Source organism: Glandiceps talaboti, chromosome 18, assembly GCF_964340395.1.
Source record: "Glandiceps talaboti chromosome 18, keGlaTala1.1, whole genome shotgun sequence".
NCBI classification, from domain to species: domain Eukaryota; kingdom Metazoa; phylum Hemichordata; class Enteropneusta; family Spengelidae; genus Glandiceps; species Glandiceps talaboti.
Window position 1 is genome coordinate 19,350,196 of NC_135566.1, and position 16,414 is coordinate 19,366,609.

Consider the following 16,414-nt stretch of genomic DNA (forward strand, 5'->3'; position numbering starts at 1 on the left):
TCAAAATACTTCAAATACAGTATCATACATTTTTTAATCGCGATAGTAATATATTATATATGATCCTACAACAAGAACTAAATGTTTTTTTAAAACCTAAAAATGGCAACATACTTCTTAAAAATACTGGACAAAACTTCCAAGTAAAAGAATTACAAAAAAAGAGGAAGTAAGAATAAGAGGAATTGTCATTGAATATACAATATACACTCGGAATGAGTTCTAGAAGACTCAAATTAGGATATACATACGACAGGAAGTTTGGTCTGATGGCCTTTCAGAATTTTATTTTAAATTAAAATGGTTTAATCCTAACATATAAATGACAGCAGAGATGGGTTGGATTCATCCACTATTTGGTTACTATGGAGTGGATTCATCCACTATTTGGTTACTATGGAGTGGATTCATCCACTATTTGGGTTACTATGGAGTGAATTCATCCACTATTTGGTTACTATGGAGTGGATTCATCCACTATTTGGTTACTATGGAGGGGATTTCAATTCAAAGTCAAAGTTGGCACTTTGTAAACATTTCATACTGCGTATTGTAATCATACATTTAAAATATTAATTTTGTTTAATCACTCCTTCACTAGAAGTGCCGTAGGGTACACTAGTTATGCTTTTCTAATAAACCTTTTGGATGGAGAGAGAGGGGTATTATTTTCATGAATTTTAATTTGGATCATCATACACATGTATCATAGACAGAAACCTTCTACAATAAGTGTAGCTGCTTAATGTATATTTTGTGAAAGTAAAAATGTTGGCATGTAGATCCAAATACAAATGTTGTGACGTACAAGTTACTTTACATGTTTTGGAATTTTGGCCTCTTTGCTCCCCAATAGTGAATACTACAAAAACACGTCTAGGCTTATATCAATAAACACTAACTCAAGTCTCTTTCACAGACTTCACAATGATAACTATTTTTTTGAAAACTTTTTTGCTCTAGAAAAAAATAGTATCTTCACAAATTTGGAGAAAACAAAAAAACTTGAACTTGAACAGCAATCCCCTTCATTGCCAGTGACCTCTATAATAATTACATCACTGGATGACTTCCAGATGTTTTCTGATTTTAATCTTGCTTAAATACAACTAGGATTGTATTTTTAATGTTTGCACAACAACATGACTGGCCATCACAGAAAGACTATGCAAGTACTACTAATATGTTCAGACTATGCTAACTATCTCTACTATACTCTGTCACGCCTTCTTTTAGAAAAAAACACAGTTGGCCGTACAAACCCTGAAAAATCAGATTTTGACAGCTTACAAATCAGTTGCAAGTACATGCCCTGAACACATACAATTTTTGCCTATACCACAGATTTCTATTCACAATTTTATCTTATCATCACTGAACAGTAATTGATTAAAAATCATACAAAACTGAAACAGAAAACTTTGTTTCGTATACTTATAAAAATACTGTGACATACTTAAAACCAAACAGGACTATTTTTGATCTGCGTTGATGTATGTGTAAAATTGACAAGTGTAACATTACTGTCAACAAGCCATATTTGTTCTCAAACACTTTCAATTCAGTATTATTGACCTAAATTTGAGGCTGTTGCATTCATCTTGTGTGATCCCTCCCTCTTTGACATCACTCCTATTCCTACTCTCCATAGGGGGGCATGACACAGAATGAATGCAGTCTGTACCTACTTCTGACTGGTAAGCTGTACCACATAAATAAGAAATTGTCAGTTTTAAGAAAGACATCTTTTAGAATATCTTAAGAAGAATTTTGGGTTCCTCTTCTCATACAATCTAGATTGTGTTGATATATCATATCATACAGTGTCAGCTAAGCTTTGGCTCCAGGAACCTTTTTCAAAACCTACAAATAAAACAAAGAAGTAAAGTTAATTTTAAAAAAAAAGACATCTTGTGTACAAGGTTTTTCTTCTCCAACTATATTACAGTGCTCCCAATCAAAGTACGAATGACAAAGTACTGCAACATATTAATACATTACCAAAGTAGGTCTGTGTATTTATAAAGAATTTAGTAGGGTCAGAACAAAGATGTGCTGCAATTGTGCGCGTCATTACTGATAACTTCAATCATAACAAATTTCAAATTTGGCACCTCTCACGATTGTGAGGTTTATTGTCTAATACATCACTCTGTACATCTAGCCATGATGATATCTACCAATAGACAAGGGTTATTTGCAACAATGAATACTGTGTGCTTGTTTGGCAGCATTATCAAAGTAAACTGTTATTCAACTTTGCCACTGAGTAGGCAATGTTGTGACTACTATAGCTAAATCTACATCAATGCATCAGGACAAGTTCAGTAATGTATCAATATGTTGCAGTACTTCACCGTTCATACTTCAATTGGAAGAAGTGTAACCTCTTCAACTTAACAAAGTCTATAATCATGTCATACATATATGGTCCAAGGCTCTCTGTAGGGTTAATGCCTCAAGGTAATATCTTCTTCAGAAATATATGATAAATGTTACATTAATAACATATCCAGAAAGTGGTGTGAAGTTGCACCTCAAAACAACAAAATATGGTTTCTCAGTTATTCATTCATTCATTCATTCATACATAACAAAGACAGTTCTTTGGGGACAATAGATACTGTATCTCACCAACTTACTTAATGATTGTCTAGTGAACTCTTGAAAAGAGTGAGGGAGATAATAAGGTACATTTTCAATAACAAAACAAAATCAAGATTTGATCAGTTGCACAAAGAGTAAAATGAATTAAGAATTAGTTGTAAACTAACCTGAGAAAGGTCAATACCAGTTAGTGCTTGCACTGCTGGTGGTAGCTGACCAACCAATTTAGTTACTTCATCTGTTGTTCTACTTTCACCACCTAACAATACAATCTCATCGGTCTTAGCCAGTGGAGCTGATACCTCAGCAGCGATCTAAAAGGTCAAAGAACATGGTTATATATGGTGAGTTGTATATGATGTTGGGGGGTGGGAGGAAGAGGAGGAAGGAGAGCTTTGATGGAAAATGTATGTAGAGTTTGGATGTATCATATTATTGTACACAACACACATTCTTGTGTGGCGGGTGAAGAGGAGAGGGGGCTCTCTGAGGAAAAGGCCATTTCAATCCCGCTTTTCCCAACTTGTAGGTTTTTTTTGTGAACAAATAAATACCCCCTGGTAGAAAGAAGATTAGAACACCAGGACTCAAATTAAACTTTTATACTTGCTTGTTAGATTTTGCTAAGTGAAAGTTTTCAGTAAAAATTTTCTATTGACTTCCATTGATCAAAAAGACTAACACATTATAAATTTGGTAGTCTAGATACAATGTTTAATAGTCTATGTACCTTGAACTACTACTAACATCAAACCCTGCCACCTTATACAGTACTTTAAACATATCATGAACCCCAAATGTACCATACATGTACATAAATTCATTTCAACATGTAATATCTTGAATGTTATATTTCATTGACCATACCTTATGTGAACATTACTATCAAAACATTATTTCTTAATTGCTCTGGAATCATATTTTGTAGTAGTTCCAAACTCACAGCACTAATAATTTACCAAGAATATTTTCGACTAAATCACTCAGCTGTTATTTTATACAATTCAATGATATAGACTTTTTACAACAGAAGGGCATTGTATACTATCCATGCAGTGTTCCTGTTTAATCACGTCACAATTTTCACAAAACATCTCTATTTCAAATGTCTTATCTCTGTGCACCCAAAGACTAACTAGATACGTTGTATGTCCTACCTTTGGCATAGCTTCCAAGACAAGACTCATCATAGCAGCATCTCCATATTGTTTATAGGCAGCAGCCTTCATTCTCATTCTCTCAGCTTCAGCTTTACCAATAGCTTCAATAGCAGTAGCCTCAGCTGTACCGATAGCACGGATCTTTTCAGCATCAGCTGCAGCACTGAGGATAGTCTGAGTTCTAAATAACAACACAAAATACTATTTTACATATAGGCTAATATTTTGATATGTTCATGCCTACTTAACCCTGCTATTTATACTGCAATGTATAATTGTACCCCTTAATGTTGCAGTAAATGAGTACAATCTATAAATAGGGGGTGGGGGTGAGGGTATGGGTGGGTGGGGTGATTCAAGAAATCTGACCCAGTTTTGTGTAATCATTAGAATATACCGGTGTGGAAACAACCATCTGTTACTATACCATGTATACATTTCACAAACAATACTTCAACATAGTCAATTGGTTGTCTGCAGACAGACACACTGACAGACACACTGACAGACAACCCTATAACCTCCCCTCCCACCAGACCACCAACCCAAGTTACACACAGACACACCAACAGACAATGCCATCCCACCCAAGCCGGCCACCAACCCTAGCTGTACCTGTTGGCAATAAAACACTCAAGTTATAAACTACACCTTTGTACCATATGCCAGTTATTCCATTGTGTATTATCATCTCAACTTACTTGCTTATAACTGTGATGATGTTGGTAAAAATATAGAACTAACTAAAGTATAAAATGTCACACTGACCTTTTACCATCAGCCAATGTCTCCACTTTAAATGATTCAGCTTCTGCTGGTCTTTTAACAGTTGCTATCAGTTCCTTCTCTTTACGAGAAATTTCTTTCTCCTCAATGTCAATCAGTTTACGACGTTCTACAACTTCAATTTCAATTTCTTCATTTCTGATCTTCTGTTTGACTTTAGCTGCTTGTAGTTCATAAGCCAATTCTGCTTCTGCTTTCTAGTAGGACAAACAAAACAAATACAATTTTAATTCTGGCTAAATATTTATCTACACTAGTTTCCTGTCTTGTCTCACTGCTAGGGCTTCAGAGATTGGCGACAGGTAAAGACTGCCATTTTTTGTCAACATGGTTAAAGTCTAAACAAAAATGCTGGACTAACTATGTCATAATGTCACTTGACACTTACATTAGATTTGCTGATCAACTGACTAATTTAATGATAGAGGCCAACTGAATACACAAGCACAACAACCAATCAGATTAGCATTTTGAGAACAGAAGACAAAGACTGACATTGGCCAATCAGATTGCTAGGAATTATTCCAAAGACAGCCATGCATAGATAAGCGTTTGCCTGTCCCCTTTCCCTGATGCCCTCTAGTGGTGAGAATGGGACAGGAAATCTGTCTAAATATTTGTCTTGATTTTCAAATACTGACAGCCATTGAAACACTGAGAAGAATATGGTTATTACTTCAAACATCTGTTGTAAAGATTACTTTAGTGTTTCACATTTTTATATGAATTACTACTTTCAAAATTTGTCTCAACCAAGTGGTAAGCATTTCTGTGGCTCCCCGCGATTATATTTTTTAATTACCAGTTGACTTAGATATACCTCGCAAAATAAATTCTCTACTTTTACTTTGTTCAAGAACACTCCAACCTATTTTTAGTTACAATCAATAAAAATATTCTGGGGTCACCATACAAAGTTTTGAAATAGAGGTCACAATGTTATTAAGCCATTTTAGAATCCAATATGGCTGCCAAATACTATGTTCACTCCATGAAAATATAAAAGATTAGCGATTGCCTTGAAAACAAGACTAGTATGATATGATAGTTTATTAGAGGTGACTTACCCTAGCGTTAACCTCCTTCTCAAAGCCTGCCTTCTGTAATTCATACAACCTATGAGAGTCAGCAATCTTTGTCTCGGCATCAAATTTCTCATCCATCATCTGTCTGTTGTATTCTGATTCCTATGTGCCAGCAAATAGAAAAAATTTAGTACCGCTATTTTTTGGAATAGATAAGTGAAAGTATTAGTTTCTTACATGTGGGAATAGTTTTATACCCTAAAAACACTTCAAATACCATATAGTATGTATGATAACTTGCTGCATTATTCCCGTCTTTCTGCACAACACAGGATCAGTGAGAACCAGGCACAACTACCAATCCCATGGGGAAATTCAACAGAAAGGATATCAAATACATGTACAGTTATAAAAAAACTTGAAAAATACAATTTAAATATCACAGCTCATCAAAAATTATACCACAACCCTTGTAAATTTCTTTCTAGTTCATTTCAAATGTCAACTATTGGTAATCAATCAATCAATCAATCAGTCAGTCAAATAATTAATTGATAAATTAATTAACTAATCAAGGAGTTTCAATATTCCATTTCAATTTGTTTTTCACTTTTTTCTTGCAAGTTAATCAAGTTTACAAAATACTGGGTTTTCATCAGCAGTGGTTGATGTGAAAACAGCAGTTGGTCCAACTACAAGAAAAGTTCGGCTACACTGACTTGAAAAATTTGAATTTGAGTCTGGTTGCCTACATCTAACCACCAACTATCTTTTTGTCTATTTTTTGTCTATGTGTTTACCTTGATTCCAGCATCTCTGTTAGCTTCAGCCACACCAATATCAGCATCTCTCTTAACCACAGCTGTTTGAGCTTTACCCAGTGAATCCAAGTAGTCTACTCTGTCATACACATCTTTGATGGTGAAACTGAGAATTTCAATTCCCATACGTCCTACGTCAGGTGATGCCACCTCTCGTACTAAAGCTGCAAACTGGTCTCTGTCTTGATAAATAGCCTCAACTGTCAGTGTACCTGTGTACGATCAAAACTTCTATGTTTACAATTCTGCTGAAAGGGAGCCCTCTTGTGTTGAAAAGTCACAAACTGTTAGAGGTGTGAAGCAAAAGTTCCCCTTCCTACACATCATTTTTTCAACATGATTAATAGTTTTAACATTTAGTACATATTGTTCATGCTCTACAACATTGGAACAATTATTTTTTCCATCTACTGCAAGGAAGTGTTTAACACAAGTCATCTAAACATAATGAGGTCTGCCTTCACCCCATGGGTCCAGCACATTGCAAAGACAATGATTTGTTACACAGCAAACTCTCTCTTAACAGTTTTCATGTTGTATATCATCAAATTGAACTCTTTTCCTCGCTAAAACTGGTAGCAAGGAATATAATACTGTCTCAACAGAGTTGTAGAGATGAGGCAAAAGCCAATAAATACAACCACCTCGCACTTCGCAACATCTGACCAACTACTTTCAGTAATCATTGACTGAGTTGAATATTTTCTCCTTTGTTCTATAATCATTATCACATTGGTACTCCAAACATTCTTGCCAAATAGGTCTATCTACTTTATTAGCAGAATATGGTGGCACACAGTGTGTCTTCTAAGCCAATTTGACATGCCACTGACGAATGCCAATTTCTTGTAACACACCCATGGGGTGAATCACAAGAAAACATGTTCTTTTCATAATTTATACCCACAACAAATGCTGTGCTTTGTTGGATGGCACACTAGTGTCATTTTTATAAGAAATGTCTGCTAAAATCTAATCACCATATTAACTCCTGACAGACTAGTATGATGACATACATGTAGTCTAGTTCCTGATGACCGTGTTCCGATTTTAACATTGTCTGGAACTAGACTAATGATGACATAATTGATACTTACCAAGAATGGCTCTGAGATGGCCCTCCATGGTTTGCAAAATCACACTTTCCACATGACTCTCTGACTTGCCAAGGAACTGTTCACAAGCTGTGGCCAGTAATTCAGGCTCTGTCATGACCTTGACCTGTGCTACACCTGTCACTGTTAGTGGTACACCTTCCGATGTCTCTACATGCTCACAGGTTGGATTCAAAGTCATCACTTCCAGACTCAGTCTCTGTACATCGGTAACAAGACACCAGGCCCAAGCCCAGCCTCCTATTACTGTCTTCTTTGTTGTGGCTCCGCAGCAACCACCTGAAAACAAGCAAAGGAAAATAAGACATTTAATATGAGAATGTAATAATAATCTTTATTTATACTGGATAGTTCTTTAAGCATATAAACACTTGTCTCCCAAGAAGTCCAGTGAGAGCCATCCCTCATGGGTTCAGTGTTAATGCAGGAGGAAACCGGAGTAACCGCGGAAAACCTGCGTTGCTCGGTAGAGTCAAACTGAACAACACTCTTCTTACTTACAGCGTGGTAAATTTAATCAAACCCTGAATGGGGTTCAAACCCCAACCGCAGTGGTAAGAGGCAAGTGGTTTAACCACTCGGCCACTGACAACCCATGTCAGTATAAAGACATTACCATCTGATGAATTCTTACCTGAAATAAAATTTCATTACATAGACGCACATAAAAATATTGATCATTCAATTTATTGATCAACACAATAACTTCCACACCATGCACTACATATGCATTACAATATGTCTGTATAAGAAGAAATTGCTTTTCTTGTTCTATTTTATATAACACTTTTCTTCATTCAGCCGGAATGGGGGCTCACGTTTACTGGCTACCACCTCTACATGTATGCTGAGACTACTTAAGTAACGCAAGATAAACTCAAAATTTAATGTATTTTTTAACTAATTTACATGTGATGTGATCTTTAATACAAATACTTTCAACTACATGCTGACTTCAACAGCACACTACACATGAAATCTAGAAGCTCAGCAAAGGTCGGGTACATTACTGCCCTTCTAACTACCCAGGTAGTCATGATACCTGTCTGCTTTCATGTCCAAATATTTACCTAATCAAATTGACTTCACTCATTGACAGACATCACCTTTTTTTAACTGTTCATTGGATATTGTTCATCATTATGAAGAAAGTCCAACAATGTATTTATTTTCTGAGACGTTTAAAAGAAATTTGGAATGAGTTGTAGTACTTTATTTTAGTCAATTTTCACTACACTGTCAGAGAATATTTTAAGGTATGCCATTACCATCTGGTTTAACAACACCACCAACAAACGATGAGTTGAATATACATGAGAGAGCTGTCCAGACAGCACAGAGAATCATCGGTACAGAATTACCATCTTTACAATCAATCTTTCATTCCAGATCCATTTGCAAAGCTACATCCATCATTAAGGATGCCAGTCACCCGGCACACACACATCTTTTGAACTGTTACCCTCTGATAGGCAGTATAGGATTAAAAGAATCAAAATGAAATCACAACGTTTTTTAGAATGAGCTTTTATCCATCTGTGATTCATATTTTAAACCAGTCCTAGGATCATTTTATTACATTGTACCATTCATGTAAGTTTCATGTTGTCTGTCTCTGCATTCTTATCATTCTAGTTATAATCTTTTTAAAGATTTACCTTCATTTTATCTCTTGCTTATACATTTCACTTGTATTTCCTTTCCAATGTTTTATTCAATTGCTTTCTTTCCAATATTTAGTTTTCAATTTTATTCACCTCTTTTTATGAGCACATGGAAAGCCAATTCCCATTTGCATTTTTTACCCAAATAGCAATAACATCATCTTATTATTACTGTTATTATTATTAATATCAGACAAGTCTGCTTGAATCAGTATTAAATTATCTTTCCATTCATTTATTGTGATGTCATTTCAGCCATTCCAGCTGTTACTCTTCTTAATCACATTTCATTTTTTCTCCACATGGTCACGTTATTACAATGTATGTTGTTTATACATATTTAGATTTCTATTCTATTAAATGAGTATATTTTGTGTCAATCATGTCACCTACAGCTGATCACAGAATGTAATATTGACATTATTTCATCTACACTCACTTCCAACTGGTGATTCTATCTACATGTATACCCAGTTCTGCACAATATGCCTGGCTATCAAATTATATGCAATTCCAGAAGACTTTGTAGATACTGCATTGGTTCAGGGACAACCTTTGCTGTTATAATTTTTTTAGGGAGGCTTGTGATTCAAGAAATGGATGTGGTGTGTTTATACTTAAACACATGTTGACTGGTTATATTATGGCAACATCAATTTGCCTCTCTAGCTTGTGGGTCACTTATAGTCTGGATGCCAAAGTGGTCTCTATCTAACTAAACCTTGAAAGCGGAGGTGTAAATTGTAATGATACCATATAGGGACTAGACTAGTGGGTAACCTCAACAGTTCACTGAGTTTGTTTTCACAATGACAGAGAACCAAGCAGTGTCAATGTGACCTACAGTCTGTGGAAACAGTCATGATATTGTCCTTCAACATGGTGTACATTTGTAAAACTGAATCTATTTCCTTGAAAAAAATGACTGTGCTGCACTCAATCCCTATATCTAGTGAGTGGGTGAGGGAGGGAATTCAAAGCTAAAACACACCTTACATTAGATGTTTTTAACGATGCAAATGTTGTTAATAGACTCTAGATGTCATCACAATTAATACAGAATCTACTTTGGTATAAATAACTGATCAATCTATTATTGTCTGAATGGCCTTGTATAGTGATAAAGAGGTAAATAAACACACACTGTATTTACCCTAATCATTATATACAATTTGAAAAGCAAAAGTAGTCTTTCATCCTAGTGTATTAAACTATGACTCATACACTCTCTCTATTTACATCTTACAAGTAATTAACTCATTTGAGACAAATCAATAAACTATCCAAGAAAAGTGAACAAGTCTGGGTTCAATTCAACATTTGACAATTCCAATGAATAACAAATTTGTATGCTAAATAAGAGTTTTGTTGGGGGTGTAGGGGGGGGGGGGGGTATTTTCCAATTTGGCAGAATGGAATTGGATTAGAAAAATATTAGTAGAGTTATTTAGTTCTACAATGTACATGAAATTGATGGGCTTCATTGCTGTCAATGATGTCTGTCAAGCACTACTCATATAAAGTGATTTCATTTAGTCTCTATTCGAGTTGCGGTTATGCCATATCTATAATAGTATAATAGTAATACTAAGCTAGGGGGGTTTTGTCCGGGGGTATTTGCTGATTTGGCAGAATGGATGAGGAAGATTTTAGCGGAGTTATGTTCATGTCTGTTCTACTTGAAACTTGTGGATTTGACTGTCAGCGATGCCTGTCAAGTGCTACTCATAGGAAGTGATGTGACTTACTAGTCTTGAGTTGTTGTTATGCCATATACCAAGTTTCACTAGTAACAAAATATGTATATAAATGTCCCGTGTGAAACACAGGCTATTTTCTAGTGTTAAAGATTTAGGATATTTGTTAAAACTTATGATGTTGAGTAACAACAATTATCAGGAAAAGGAAGCCATTGACCTGACAACATCATCTAGTTCTTATAGATCATTTGATAACACAAGTACTTCATATACATCATCTAGTTCTTATGATAGATCATTTGATAACACAAGTACTTCATATATACAATACCTCCACAGTTAATAAATTGAGACATTCTAAAAACTATTCAATAAATTCGTCCTTGATAATTCACCCAGATTACTCGGAGACAAATTAACAAGACTAAGTATATATAATCTAATATGATGTAAGTTTGTTTCAATAACTGAATGTGTTATCTCCTGAAAAAGTCAGCAATTCTATCCTAGACAGCTCATCAAAATCAGAGATTATATGAAATATAATCCAATCCAATCTAATCTAATCCAATCTAATCTAATCTGATCTAATCTTAGTTTCAAAATCAACTAATGTATTATGTATAAGAGGTACCTGTACTGAATTAAACAGTTCAAGTGTCTCTTACAATTATATGCAATTTGAAAGTATTCACAAAAATTATCATATACTTTCAACATTATTCACATTTATTGGATATGTAAGATAGCCATTTTTTCACACCTAATTGTCATTACCACAACTTGTACTAATGAGTATCTTAAAATATCTGTACTAATTACATAACTAAATTGTTGACTAATACCAGTAGATATGTTTATATATTAAAAGTAATATTCATGAGGAGGGAAGCTGAGGGTACTAAGGTTTTTACATATTTGTTTGTAATGTCCTCAGTGTCCAACATATTGTGAGGGATTTGGTATTTCATTGTGGATAAAGTTGGTAGCAGCTGTTTTGTCTGAATGTCATGAAACAGATTTCAGGCCTGGGCTCCACATTAGCAGTAGTCTAGGACACACTTAGACTACTAAACATTGCAAATAGACTATCAAATTATAAGGTGGTGGTCTGAATAGAAGAATGGAAATCAATAGAAAATTGTAGGTGAAACAGTTCACTTGGCTAAAGCTGACTACCCCAGTCTTGAAGTTAAATTAGAGCCCTGCAAAATCTAAAATATAACATTTACAAAACTAAAAGTTCACGCAAAAAAATAAAAAATTAGTGTGGTTTGCAAAATAGAAATTGTGCAAACAGAAGTCAATATTTTTTTTGAAAAATGAAAACCTAAATTACAGTTATTCAATAGAGATTTGTTTGATTATTTAGACCATTACCTTGACCACTGAAAATAAGCAACTCTTTACAACTTTTCATTTTTTCATTTTCATTTTAATAAACAGATCTACAATGTATGAGTATGGACATAACTAAATAAGTTTATAATTATCACATTGAAAATCTTTTCTTCTTCAGTTATATAAACATAAATAGATATAAAATGTTTACCAGTGCTATCAATTTCCTGTAATACCTAGGGAAAGGTGTTTGATAATGGGTTTTAAAATGCACAAAGCATACACAGACCCTTCTAGAAAAACACATGAATAATTATGAAGGGGACCCCATCTAATAGAATACTGAAATGTATGTACATAGCATACATAATGAATATTCCGGACGATTTATGTATAAAATACGACCATTTTTTCAAGATTGATAGCCTGAAAGCTGTTCTCAATGTACCTTTAATCTAAAGAATACCAAAGGTCAACTCCAATAATGATATGAGGACATCAGTTTTCATCAATACATACAGAAAACACTAAATTTGTACTAAACACTTACCAGAGATGATCAAAGCTTCATTGGGTCCTGCTATATGGATGTTACCCATCTTTTTGACAATGTTTACAAAGCTTATATCCAAACTAATGTTTTCTAAAATATAGGAAAAACCTGAATTCTGCAATTATCTTTCCATATTTTGCCATGGTCTAGACAAATGCCAGGGAAAACAGCCACCTAGCTGACGACAATGATCACATGATCTACCAGTGAATCTGATTTTCGTTGGTGGACTATACCACTATGTCTGAAGGGGGCATTGCCATACGTCATGCATATAAATATCTATGTAAACAGAATTTTTGAAAAAGTTTAACATGTTTCAACATGTTTGCTATAGAATTTATGAGAAAGTAACAAATTTGACTTTCTGGACTGACAATTACCAATGTCTGTCAAACTATTCTAATTATGGAGTAGACTGAAATAAAAGTACATGTTGTTACGCACGTACGATTGCCCTTTTTTCATTATGTACAGTATGACATTTGAGACTTTCAAAAAGCTTCTAAAAGTGACATTTTTCAAGTTTCATTATGAAAAACTTGACAGAATGAGAGGGTTCACTGAATTGTAATTTAAATTTACTTTCCGGCCAGAACATGAAAATAATACAAGTTCCTTTCACTGTTGTAAACAAACAAAAACATCAGGTGAAAAAAATTTACCGAAAGTCTCACAGTTGGCAACAATGTGATTACCATGGCTTCTGGAAAACTTGCATTCCTTTTATTTCACATTTTCATACTCATCATCTCATGCAAAAATATTATTTTCAGGGTTGTTAATATTTTTTTTGGGGGGGCAGCATATCTAAATATTAAACATTTCAAATGTTGTGTATGGCAATGTACAATGTATGAATTATTTTGTTGATACATAATGTGTGGAAAATGCATGTAAATTATATTGCTACCATGCATAAAATACATGTACTTTCAAACTGACTGAACAAATTACTGATAAAGTAAATCAAAATGTACAAAATTTCACCACAGTTGGGTTTATTTAAATTTTGGATTGACTTTTTCTTACTTGTTGTCATGGTTAAAACTCATTACATTCCCAATGCAACTTTGTCAACTGTTTCCTTCAAGCTCCACTGTCACAAACAATATCAAAGTAATCACCTAACACATTTTAAACATACATGTACCCCAGGTAGAAATTAGAGAATAGCAACTAACTGACATAAAATGCATGAATATCTATCAAACAAAAATTTGATTAATTAGAAAATCCACTGTCACAGATCTATTGGGAATTCTTTGGATAGTATATTTAGTTGCCTGTCAATGTACAATTCATTGAAGCCCATCATACTAAATAACAGGCTTCAACAGGAAATATATACAATGTAGGTTTGAAAATGGATTGAATCTCTGACTAGTTTTACACCTCAGCACGCTTTTTAGTATCAAAATCTGATTTGAACAGAACATTTTATTACTGTAAAAATTCTATAGATGAAAGATCATACACAAGCAAAGCCAAAGGCAAGTCAATTACATGTCTGTGTATTTAGAATATCAACATAAACAGATCATACAACCTGAATTGAACTTTTAAAAAAATGTAAAAATAAAAATAAAAATAAAATAAAATGTATCTGGTCTCCACCATAACTGCTGACTGGTTTTACATTGTAATTTTTATGCACATACAGCATTTACAAGTAAAGTGTTATTGTTTGATGCCTCTCACCTCATTAGAATTAATATTTTGGGTAGGAAAATCAGTTGTCTGGGAGAGCTATACAAAAAGTGGGTCACAACAAAAGAATGGTCCTATTTTTGGCTTAAGAAGGCACACGCTGGGATTGAAACATGGGAGCCATTAGTGGAAATTAATAGAATAATACCTTCTGTGTTTATATTAAGCGCACTTCTCTTCAAGTTAAACTTTGTAGATCTCATAGGTTTTTACAATTTACATTAATCATATCTGGAAAATATGAAAATGTACCACATTTACCAGATTTAATTTTAAAAAGTATTTAAAAACGTACAAGCCTTCATGGAAGACTGGAGTGTTATATGTCAAATTTATTGTGCAAATTTGAATGTTGTCTCTAGATACAAAACTTGATAATTTATTGACTAATTTGCTATTTGCCCATTGGGGACTACACAAAGTACACTGTAAAAGTAACACTGAATGTGCGAATAGTAATATTACATGATTGTATGTGAAAACTATTATCATTAATGTCTTCATAAATAATCTATGAAAAAGGGGTGTGTCTAGTAACCATAGCAACCATAGCAACAGAGATAGCTACATTAACAGCACTAATGTCAACTGTTCATAACACTTTGGAATGTGTATGAATTTGAATATGCATCATATAGAATTACTCATAAGCTGAACATGATGGTACCCTGAACTACGGTAGTACACTGTGTACAATATTTCATTTTTTGTTCATGGTACGCGTATGGGAGCATTATCGTGCAGGTATACACGTAATGATGCATACAAAGTTGTGTTTAGTTACACGTTCACTTGAAAAACATTGGGATGTGCATGCGCATTGGAATATCCTGTCCAGAATGCCAAACAGATGACTTTGTTTTCAAAACATGTCGGTATTTTTATTTTTTTTCCTGCAACTACCCAAACAAAATATCAATCAATTCATTTACAGCTACATGTATGCTTCCGACCTTTGATATAAAAAATAACGACATTTAACAGAAGAAAAATGACAAAAACTTAATACATGTTTACAGTTACGTGTACACCACATTTTGACAGCATCGTCTGATACAGAACGCCTAGGTTGCTTCATATCAAGTGACTATGGCTACACTTATAACATACACATAAATTCATGCATCTAAACCTCTCTAATATAGAATTTCTGTATACACACTGAGCAACTACACAACCACCTCAATTTTTGAATGTCAGACATATTAAATATATTCACATTAAATATTGACACACATGAATTTGGTATTAAATTATACACTGAGTGCCACGTATCAAATATCGTTGGCTATACTATATGTGTACTCAACATATTAAAGCCTGTTGGGTGATTTCACATTAGACTTTTACTATATACATTTGTATACCTCAAAGGATGTTTCAAGTATACCTAACCAATAACAAGCTTTTAAATGAATACATTGATATGTTGACTTATGCTAGCCCTAAACCACAAACTAATCAGCCACATCAAATTTAGTCTACTAATGCTATATCTGTGGTTGTTTCCTATGATCTCTCTCCACCATATAGTCAAATGGGTTTCTCTAGCACAACATTCCGTTCTCACCACTGTCAGCACTAATGTAAAAATATTGGAGCGTTGATATAAATGTGATGACATTTTCTCATTCTCATGTGACTTACTTCAACTTCAAGACTGGACGTTAAACTTATGGTATAAAACTGAATGAAGTAACCAATTACAACCACTTGTCAGTGTGTGACGGATTACTACTGACATGCACTGTTTACCCTTTCCCTAGCAGGAGATTTAGCTAGACTTTTGGTAGAATTTGTCCATTTCAATTTGATCAATATCAGTGGACAGGACAGTGTTTTTTGCTATGTAAATCAAATCTACATTGTACCATACATGTATACTTAACTTCCCCTGTCACATTATCAAGATTCCCAAACCAATTATAGTAA

The 16,414-nt window shown here is 34.1% G+C and overlaps 1 protein-coding gene across 2 annotated transcripts in view; it reads right to left on the bottom strand.

Annotated features, from left to right (window-relative positions):
- Window positions 1–260: 260 nt before the first annotated feature.
- The window catches only part of LOC144448855 (flotillin-2-like), a 30,989-nt gene continuing 14,835 nt past the window's right edge, over window positions 261–16,414 (bottom strand). Inside the window, exons 1-8 of one of the 2 annotated variants that reach the window (XM_078139167.1) lie at window positions 12,770–12,945; window positions 7,497–7,793; window positions 6,379–6,611; window positions 5,621–5,740; window positions 4,536–4,750; window positions 3,765–3,948; window positions 2,775–2,921; window positions 261–1,863 (exon numbers count right to left, since the gene is read on the bottom strand). In XM_078139167.1, the coding sequence (XP_077995293.1) occupies window positions 1,831–1,863; window positions 2,775–2,921; window positions 3,765–3,948; window positions 4,536–4,750; window positions 5,621–5,740; window positions 6,379–6,611; window positions 7,497–7,793; window positions 12,770–12,818 (1,278 nt within the window). In that variant the 5' untranslated portion in view covers window positions 12,819–12,945 and the 3' untranslated portion in view covers window positions 261–1,830. Of the gene's footprint in view, window positions 1,864–2,774; window positions 2,922–3,764; window positions 3,949–4,535; window positions 4,751–5,620; window positions 5,741–6,378; window positions 6,612–7,496; window positions 7,794–12,769; window positions 12,946–16,414 lie in introns of those variants that run through there. The other variant, XM_078139166.1, reaches the window with a different exon arrangement.